The sequence below is a fragment of the Gavialis gangeticus genome, unplaced genomic scaffold, assembly GCF_001723915.1.
Source record: "Gavialis gangeticus isolate Ggan-Ray unplaced genomic scaffold, GavGan_comp1, whole genome shotgun sequence".
NCBI classification, from domain to species: Eukaryota; Metazoa; Chordata; order Crocodylia; family Gavialidae; genus Gavialis; species Gavialis gangeticus.
The window spans coordinates 32,874,770-32,884,980 of record NW_017729001.1 but is presented as its reverse complement, the minus strand read 5'-3'; the positions used below and the strand labels follow the sequence as shown (position 1 = coordinate 32,884,980).

At 42.9% G+C, this 10,211-nt stretch overlaps 1 protein-coding gene across 1 annotated transcript in view; it reads right to left on the bottom strand.

Moving 5' to 3' along the window:
- Positions 1 to 10,211, bottom strand: part of KIAA1671 (KIAA1671 ortholog) — a 123,064-nt gene that overhangs the window by 103,441 nt on the left and 9,412 nt on the right. The window contains exons 4-5 of the mRNA XM_019507341.1: positions 5,750 to 8,980; positions 4,654 to 4,776 (exon numbers count right to left, since the gene is read on the bottom strand). Of these exons, the coding sequence (XP_019362886.1) occupies positions 4,654 to 4,776; positions 5,750 to 8,980 (3,354 nt within the window). The remainder of the gene's footprint in view (positions 1 to 4,653; positions 4,777 to 5,749; positions 8,981 to 10,211) is intronic.

Sequence of the window (10,211 nt, the reverse complement as noted above, 5' to 3'; positions counted from 1 at the left end):
GGTCGGACTCAATGATCTGTCTAGGTCCCTCCCGACTCATTAATTCTAAGAGGGCTGCTGGGTGGGTAATCAGGGCTGTTATCTCCCATCTCCATATACTGCTGTTACCAAGGATGTTATCTCTGGAGACCACAAATTCTCCTTCTGCCTGAAGACGGGCCTTTGTGCCCCAAAGCCTGCAAAGAATAATTTTTTCCAACTACTTTTAGTCGGTCTAATAAAAGATAATCATATCTACCCAAAAAACCTTGTCTGCCTGTGATCTCTGGAGACACAAACCCACAGTTTGAGAACTGAAACTCAGCACCACAGAAATGCTTAATGGGATCTTCTTGACCGAGGACTGAGTCCCATTGGGTAGAGTGGTTTTCTTTAATCTTTACTAATCTACAGAGAAGCCTCTGGGAACCCCCTAAGATTGAACCCCTAATATAGTCCATGTGACCTATTTATAAAACTTCTAAACAGGTTACAAGAATATATGGTCTCAAATAGTATATAAATTAGAAGCGACAATCCCTATTCCATGCCGATGTCTTTGAGCTTTAACATATTTTAAATTAAAACTATCTTTATATGTTTGTTTTTTTAAGATCTTAAAAAATACAAAAAATGTGATTAAATCAAAAATATTATTTAAATTTTAACGATCCGGGTTTTTAATTTTTTTTTAAATCGTTAACTTTTATCCACCCTGCTCTAGTCTACTTTTCCATTTTATCTGAGCAATATATTCTAGTAATGAAGATCACAGACAAAGAAACATTGTGAAGACTGATGGAAGGAGTAACATGATCTTCATCAAAACCATTTTGTTTTAATTTACCTGAGTGTCAAAAACAAAAATTCCCAAAGAGTTGTTGCTGAGTCTGTAGAAATGAGAACTTGTTGAGATTTAACAAAAAATACAAAAGATTTTTGAAAAATAAGAGATGTCATTGTATCATCCCAGTCAGAAACTCCAGTAAAAAAATCAGTCAAGCTTCTGGCCCACAATCCTGCTCTTGGCCAGAGAGAGGCAGAGTCAAGTACGTCACAAGTTATCACCCACAAATTAGCAGACAAGTTAACTCAGCACCGGAGCACGTCTGACAATGAACAAGGCAAACAGCCACTCAGTTTTGATTGTTCGCTGCACATCAAAGCTGGACCCGACGAGAGGGAGAAGCTGAGACACTGTCACACCATGGAACCAAGGGATTTGGGCACTCAGACCCTCCTGATGCTCCACCTGTCCTACACTCCTTGGAAGCTCCCATGCCATCTTCGCTCTCCCAAGGTATCCAGTGACCAGATCAAGAACCCTTGTTTCTATTAGCAAGCACAGCCATAACAAGTATGACTGAAACCCAAGTAGTCACGATGCCCTGTGTGTCTTAGAGTCTACGCTCTACGTAGATTTTACCTGCAATTCTGATGTTGACAATACTTTCCTTTTCAGGTTTTTGGGGAAAGTGTAAAATGCAGTTTGCCCCCAGGATTTTCATTCTGAGGGAAGCACAGGGGTTAATTTACAGTGCATGTGTGTACTCACCCCCCAGTAAGACAGCCTACCGCTAAACGAAGTGGGGTACACCACCTGCAATTTGCTGCTGTGGAACCTGCACATGGGCAGTTACCATGGGGCAGATGATGCCCTCTCAGCCTAGAGTTTATGTCATGTTGTGGCATCTTGCTCACACTCCCTACCCTAACGATCTGGCAAAGATCAGCTCTCATGGCATCTGGGATTAGCAGTCAGCATCAAGAAATCCAGGCTCTCACAATGAGAACGCGCTGTTGTCAACCAGCATTCAACCTAAAGGAATCCAGACTCCAAGAAAGAGAGTCAGTGGATATAAATGGTAAGGGTATTACACCACTGAAAGAATAGTGAGCCTAAAATGTGTCCTCCACCATTTTCATTTTACACGTACATATTATATATGTGTACACACATACATGCAATACCTTGGCAATTTCACTATCATTGAACACACAATATTTTTTTTACTCTTAAACTCCTCTTTTACATCCTCCAGTTTCCAAAATACCAGCCTGAAAAAATTTCAGACTGGGATGATACCATGTCATCTGTTGGTTGTCACGTAGCTTTTGTCACTATTATTTTTGTTAACCATAACCAGTTGTAATTTCTACAGACGTTGCACTAACTCACTGGGAAATATTAGTTTTCACTTGCCTACACATCCACCACAAAATGTTCCTGGCGAGGATGCAGCAGCCCCAGCCCCCTGCCCTTCCCCCTGTGCAAGGCCGGCCATCACACTTGCTCCCCTTTTTCTGAAGTTCAGTCTGAAATAAAGGAGGAGAAGGAGAAGAACTGTTCCAAAGGCTTAGCAAGAGATCAGCAGTCATTTACTTGTTCTTATTCCTTCACTAAAAAAGGAAATCAAATGCGAAGGAATCTAAGTTATGAACTGTAGCTGTCTCAGCAGTCAAGCAGCCTTTATGCTCAACAGCCATGCACGACATTCCTAGGGGTTTTGTGCAATCTCTGGCAGTTTACAAGCAAGGCGATGCACTGAGTTGCCACACGAGGGGGTTATTAGACCAAGAAGATGTGTGAACGCCGACACCTAGTCTTTTGACAAGTGAGACTCACAACATTCACATACTGCTCAGGTATGTGGCATAACTGCAAGCCTGGATCTCCCACTTCCAAGTGTGAACATGCATCTTTGTGATGATGACAGAGGGCTCTGATGAGCTGCCTGTCACTAAAGGAAGCACATGTAAAAGGCATATCACTTTCAGTTACTCAAACTAAATGTTTTTAAAGTCAGAAAAGGCACCAGAGAAACTCAGCAGTCAAGATGATTTTGCAAGCCCCAATGTCGTACCTCTGTGCAATCACCTGCCTGGCAGCAAAAATAAAGGCTACATTTCCTTTATACTCACTGGGTAGCTGCATGCCTATTCGAACCACGTTGTGCTAGGACTTAACAGGCCTTTAGAAACAACAGCAGAAGTGTTTCTGCTTGTCTGTACAAGTTTCTTGCCCAATGAAATTGGATAAGAACCTTTAAAAGAGAGCTCTGCTCCAAAATGCACAGTTAACCCCTTGCTCAAAAGAGTGGTCCCTGGAGAATAAAAAGACCCTACTTCAGGTGACAAAATCATTTCTTACTGCTGTCAGCAATGCAGAGGGAGGCAGCTGAGTGCACAGGTGCACACCACAATTCTTACCCAGGCTTCCACCAGCTCCATGCCTACAGGCATCGCAGGTGTCACTTGGGATAGGATCTGACCTGGAGACCCTCTAACTCCTGCCAGGTAATTACCAATAGGGAAAATTGTCGCACGTTTACTTCCTAGCTTGATTTTGCAGAGCAGTCTGTTATACATTAAATTAGCTTAGCTGAGAACTATATGCACTTGCTACAGAAACTGTTGAAAATAAATATGGATGCACCATTCTCTGTTTAAAGAGAGAGAGAGAAATGTTAAGAGGAAATGAGAGTCAAAGAAAGAAAGTTGGTGGATGTACTCGGATTTTAAAATCCAAAAGAAACCTGAAATTCCAAAGTCTGTCTGTCCAAAAATCTTCCACTTCCTTACGTTGCAACAGCCATCCCATTAAAGGGAAATGTACACGGAGTCAACATTTATAAACAGAACATTTATATTGTTTTATTATATCTTCTGTCCTCTTTGGTTAAAGAATAAACGTTATAACAAAAGGGCTGTTCCTAGGCCTTTTGGGGGGCGGGGGACACGACAGGGAAAAAAATACCACAAATGACATAAAAAGATTTCTCTGGGTGGCAATAATAATCAACGAGACCCTTTCCTCAAAGACTAGCATAAAAGGTAAGGATTGCAGGAAATGCTGAACACTTGCACAGTCCCAATACAAGCTTTGGCTGCTTCTACATGGCAGTAATTTCTCTGCTTTTCTTCATTGTGTTCAGAGCTGGCAAAGCTGACCTTATGGGTACTGGACTCACAGTTATGTGAATTCAGGAGCTGGGCTACCTTCACAGACACTCAGAGAGGTATGGTAGCATGTAGCCTGCTCTGGCTGGAGTGAAAGGCTGCAGGGACAAGGGCCTGCACCCCTATGGTTTCCATATAGATCCTAATAAAACTTGATTACTTAGGCTGTATAGGAAAGGAGGGAAAACTGTGCCCTTGGTACAAAACTCATGACAAGGATGACAGTACAACTAAAAAAATGGGGGGGAAGGAGGTCAGCTTCAGTAATCAAAAGAAGAGCAAAGCTTTTAAGCACAAAGGCCTTGGAATCACCATCCTCCTTTGGAGAAATGTATAACACTGAACAAGCAACAGGACACTGGGATGGGGCGCTTTAAGTTTCCTCCTTTGCAATAACCCAAGATTTTACTAGTCACTTCGTTTTCGGCTTGAAAACGGTCCCTGAAAACAGAAGGGCTTCTGTGCGGTCTTTTGTGTTTGGACATTCAGCTCAAAGTGATAAGATAGCCCCTGGGAATCTGTGTTATCCAGAAGTTAATCTGGACAGGAAGTCTACCTCCTCCTGCTACAGGTCCTGATACCCTCCAGCACAGCTACTCCCACCAGTAAGGATCACAGAAAGGGAAACACCGTGTAAACCAGACATTTAAAAAAAATAAATACAAAGAAAGAAAGAAGAGGAGGGGAAAAGGAAAGGAAAGAAAAGCAGCCTACCGTCCACCGCTCTGTCCTTTGGTCCTTATAAAAGCTATGGCTTCTTCTCTGGATAGAAACAGATGTAAATCCTTTCCCATCAGATTTCTCAGAGCTATGTTTGGTCCATTCTTTTCCAAAGTCCTGTTTCAAGAGAGAACATGACAAATACAATGTAAAATGCCCACTGGAATCAACTTCAGCTAAAAGACCTACAGAGAAGGCTCAAGGCTGGGGCTCGAGGCAGTCAAAGTGAGGAAGGGTCCCTCCCGCATGCCCACTGACACCTGACTGGGTACGTGCTGTGCGCTCACTTCTCGTTGTGTTACAAGAACCACTGTTGCATATCCTGCACGGCAACACAGACGACAGAAGTAGTAGAAAACGGTAGCTAGCCATGTTAGTCTGAAGTCTGGCAGAAGGCAAGGGAGAGATGCACCTTACAGACTAACTGAATCAGAGATTCATTAGCTTTCATGAGCCACAGCTCACTTCATCAGGTGCTACAGCAATGGTCGAGGTCAGGAAGTAGGAAAAATGGACCAACACACACACACACACACGCACGCACGCACACTTTGCTCCCCTTCAATAAAGAGAAGCAAAAATACCAGCTCAGCTGAAAGCCTGTATAGCAACTGCCAATCCAAAGTCAGTTCAGTTCATTGAAATATAAAAAGGCGACCGACATCTTTGACAGAAGTCAAATTACTCTTTACAATTTATACAATATCAACCCACAATTTAGAAGCTCGGTACTTCTACAGCTTTCTTTGGCAGTGTAACAAAGCTGTCAATAGGCAACCAGTGACTTTTAATTAGCTGCTGCACATCTGGCTCCTAAATGACACACCTTGTGAGGAGCAATGCTCCATCTTTAAAGTGAGCGAGAGAGAGAGGAAGAGGTAGATGGCTAGTGGGGAGCCGAGTCCCTCACTAGGGCACATAAAGGCCAGAGTCTCGTCTGGCACATTTTCCTATTGGCACCACTACCAAGAAAGCAGAGCCAATTTGCACCAGCCAGGGATCTGGCAGTAGCACAAAGAAAGTGAGACAGAAAGCAGTTGGCACCATTAGTTCCAGAAAGTGGGCTAACAGATACTGCTCTGTAAAATACCTTTTTATCTTCCCAGGAGAAAGATTCCCGCGAAGATGCAGTCCTTTGTTTCAGTCTGCTCTCGGCGCTTTCAGGCGAGCAGCTCTGCTTCAACTGGTGCAGGTCCCTTCTTCCTGATGCTTCTTGCACAATGGGAACGCTGGCTCTCGCCTTGGCTGGGCGGCTCTTTTCCGAGTACGAGCGTTTTAACTCTGGCACCGTGTTTCCAAAACTAGGCATGTAGTCCTTCCGCTCAGGTTTGTTCTTTGCATGGGAAAAGTCACCCTGCTGCAAGGTTTTGTTTGCACTGTCTTTGTTCTTATTTACAGAGCTCCAAGTTACATTTCTGTGCCAGTGGTCATCCACAGACACCTCTGTGAGCTGTTGGCTTGGGAACCATTTCTTCTGTAACGAGCCAGCGACCTCCGAGGAGAAATCAAAAGCCAAGCTGCCTTCCAGTTTTTGGTCCACACTAACTGGATTTTTGAGCTGCATTTCATAATCTTTGTGCTTGGCACTTTGGCGCCTTGGAGTGACATCCTTTTCGTGATCCTCGTCAATAATGAACGTTTTTTTTCTCGTGCTAGCAGCATCAGCAAATGAACTTACAGGTTTATCCGAAAGCCAGCTGCTAGGGTTTCCCCAGTAGGGAGGGCTCAGTGTTCTGTCTTTTGACTTTGGCTTACTCAAGTCTTGGCCACGGGACTCCAGCTTCTCTTTGCTGCTTTCACAAAGAAGCAAGCTCCGAGGCCTGTGGTGCTCTTCTGCATAGTTACCTTGTTCAGCGGCGCTAGAAGACAGATCCGATTCTTTCCGCTCTTTCCTGTTCTGGCCATGGGGAGTTTTATCTGTCACACTTCTTTTGTGCTTAGACTTCTCCCAATTAAATGAGCTGTTATCCACAGGGAGCCTGTCATCCTTTCTGTCTTGACTGTGACTGGTTCTCATGGATTCTTCTTTATATTCTGCCATCAGAGCATCGATATCAAGAATTCTGGCTCGGAAATGATCCTCGGCCTTTGTCCCAAGTACATCACGGGTGTTTTCATCGCTCTTTTTCTGTGATGAGAGCTCGTTATCTTTGTGAACATGTTTAAAGGGCCTTGTGGATTTTGAGTCATAGCATGGGGAGGCTTTTCCTCCACTACCTTTTAAATCAGTTTGAACCGTACTTTCCGGTTCCTGTTTTAACAAGGCATCAACATCTGTCACCTTCTCCTTAGAACGATCCAGGCCTTTGTCACGATGCTTCCGGTTGTTCTCTTCATGAGCCACCACATAACTATTTAGCGCACCTTTTTTGGAAAAACTCGGGTTGTCTTGATCTTCCTCTCCAGTCCAATTCCTATTAATGCATATGTCTTGAGAGCCGTCTTTACAACATGCGCTTGCCACATTTTTATAGGGTTGCTGAGGTGTAGGCTTGGATCTTCTGGAAGAACCAGAGGCTGGGTTAATTGGTAGACTTTCACCCCCTGCAAAAGTAGGACTCGTTTCATTTGCATTAACAGCGGTTACGGAGCTTTTCCCTTTTTTACTACCAGGAAACTGATAAGTGACTGCAAAGTAAGTTGCCTTGGGTTCAGAGGAAGAGATTTGCTTCTTCATGGGGTCATCAGGACTTACTGGGAGGGTTTGGTTTGCTTCCTTTGAGTCTATCCCATCTTTGTTTTTTTTACTTTTCTTTTTCATTGCACTTTCAGCAGCCAGCAGTGAATCCGTTCCACTCGACCTCGCAGCGCTTTCCTGAGTCACGGCACCAACTTCCAGCTTGCTACGATCTTGGGGCAAGGTCTTCCGTCGCCATCTGCCTGAAACCTTATGGTGGGAAACAAGATTGCCACTTCCTTGGACTTTTTCTTCCGATTCTACTAATCTAAATTTGTCTCCATTTTCACTGGCTGCATTACCTGAGTCTGGATATTTCCTTAATTCAAAGGCTCTCAATTCTTCTTTCTTAATAGATATTACTTCTCCATCAGGATACTGGCCCACGGGAGACTTACCCATTTGGTTACTTCCAGTTGCTGAGAGCCGACCCCCCTGCTTACTGACGCTGGTTGACATAATGCCTTGACCTACATCTGCTCTGGATTCATAGTCATCTGCCCTAACTGGTTTAATACCATATTTCTCTAAGAAGTATTTTGTCATTTTTGAGCTCTCTGTTTTTTCTGTGGAAGAAATATCATTCTTCTCTTTTTGCATTTCAGGATGCCCTTTAGTAACTTTGTCACTTGTTATAGCCAAATCCCTGTTATTACTTACAGAGTAAAACAGTTTCTCTGATATGAACAGCTGATTTGCCTGACTTTTCCCTGGTTCTGCTATCTGCTCAGGAAGCACATGTTTGCTGGGGAAGAAATCTTTCAGTTCTCTAGAAGTAAACTTGTCTGCAGAAAGCTCCAAAGGGTCTTTCGTTTCTGAAAGAGCATTTGCCTCTTTTAGGTGGTCAGTTTTATTATCTAGTCTGCACAGATAATCACCTTGCAGCACATCCCCATCAGGTTTTCTCTTCTCTTTCATGGATGATTTTCTGGTTCTGAGCGTCACAGCTTTGTCTTCAGGAACCACCGTAATGGCTTCGCTGAGCGCTCTCTCACCAACTGTCTGAAGGATTTCATACCTTGGTTCTATTCTTTGGTACATCAGCGAGTCCTCCACATGCTTAGCAGTGGGTTTTTCACAATTTTCAACTGAAGAGTATTTTTCCGGGGGAATTGCATGAGCAGTTTTCTTGTCTTCACTATGAGAAGTTGCTTTTCCACATTTTTCTGTATTTCCTACATAACCTGACATATTAGGCTGTCTGTGGTGCTCTTTCTTTGACATAGTATCCTCCTGCAGTTCTTTTTCCACCCAAGACCTTCTATGATGACCCGATGAAGTTGCTACATCATCTTTCCCTTCACGCTCAGTGGTCAGCTTTAATGTGGCATCAACTCCAAGCCGATCGGCAATAATATTATGCTTCTCAACATTAGAGTCATACATGGTAGCTCGGACTGTTTTAAGAGATTGTGTCTTTTCTGCTGGAATGGAAGGGGTTAATTGTGTTTCAAAACTGTTTGCACCTGACACAGAGTTTTCACCCAGAAGAGAGAGGTTTTGCCGGTCTCTGAGAAAGCTTCCTTTTCTCTCCATTTGGCCAGTTTTATCTGATATTTTTAACACCTGCCATGGTTTCCACTGATTCCAAACAGCACATGTTTCACTGATATCTGTTCCACATGAAGGCTTCACCTCTTTACTCTGAAACAAAAATTAAATCAGGATTTAATTATAAAGAGAGTGTGCTGCACCCAGCTTCCATATGATAGTAGGGAAACGTACTGCGTCTGTATTAGTATGGAGTGTCCCGCATCCATATGATACACTTCTTCTCTAAGCACACACATTAACCAATTCAAGTGCTGATGGACTAACAGTAAATCTTACAAGCCCCAGGGCAAATTCTCATTATATTAAACTCTCAAATTTTCTGCCTTTTTTTAAATTAAAAAAAGGGAAAATATACGAAGAGTTACTGGTTCTACAGTTGACACAACATTTAAATCTGCAATGAATAATCTACTTCAAGTTCCAGAAAAGGCAAGACACCCAGCAAGGGAGACTCCCAAATAGTATGGCGGTGAGCACCAGTGAGTAATGCCTAAAAATAAAAAATAAAGCAGTAGGAATGGTAGTCTGAGGAGATAACCAAGAAAAGTTGCCAGTGGCTGCCAGAAGTGAGTACCCTTCACAACCGGACCTGCTGGTGACAGAGGACCTGGCACGAAACATAAATCAAGTCCAATAAAACAGATTAGTGGGTAAGCATATGGATTTTCACAACAGTTTTAGGCATGTCAGACCTTTTCAGTATCTAGAAGTCAGTAAACATTGGGCTGTTGCACTGAAGGCTGCCATTTTAGCAATCATCACCAGGGAGCAGATGATGATGATGGTAACTGGAACTGAAGACAATCTCTCGGCCCTAAGAAAGCAGCGGGGGAAACGAGATCTTTTCCAAGTTTTAATTTTTTTGTAAAGATCGACTTCTCCGATTCACTGTATTTTCAAATTCTTAAGGCAGCAGCCTCCCACTAGACAAAAGTTATAACAAGTGAGATTCTGCTCAATGAAAACACTTACTCTGCTTTCAAGTTAAAATCTTTTCTCAGATTTGTATATGAATATTTAATATAGCTTGTTTTACTGAGTCCCTACATATGTGGACTACCCCCCCGACCTTTGCTTTGCTAATTTGGAAAAGGAAGGAAAAAACATTCTAGAGTTTTCAGTACAAAATACACATTTTGTAGCACATTAAAGTTACAGATTAGGAGCAAAGTTATTATGTACACTAATCAATCAATGCTCAAAAGTGATCAGTGTAGGCAACTGCAGACACTTTCTGTAGCACTGTCATTTCATAGATCATTAAAGTTAAAGGTTACCAAAGGGGCTGGTACAACATGCAAAGCACACAGGTAAGTCAGGC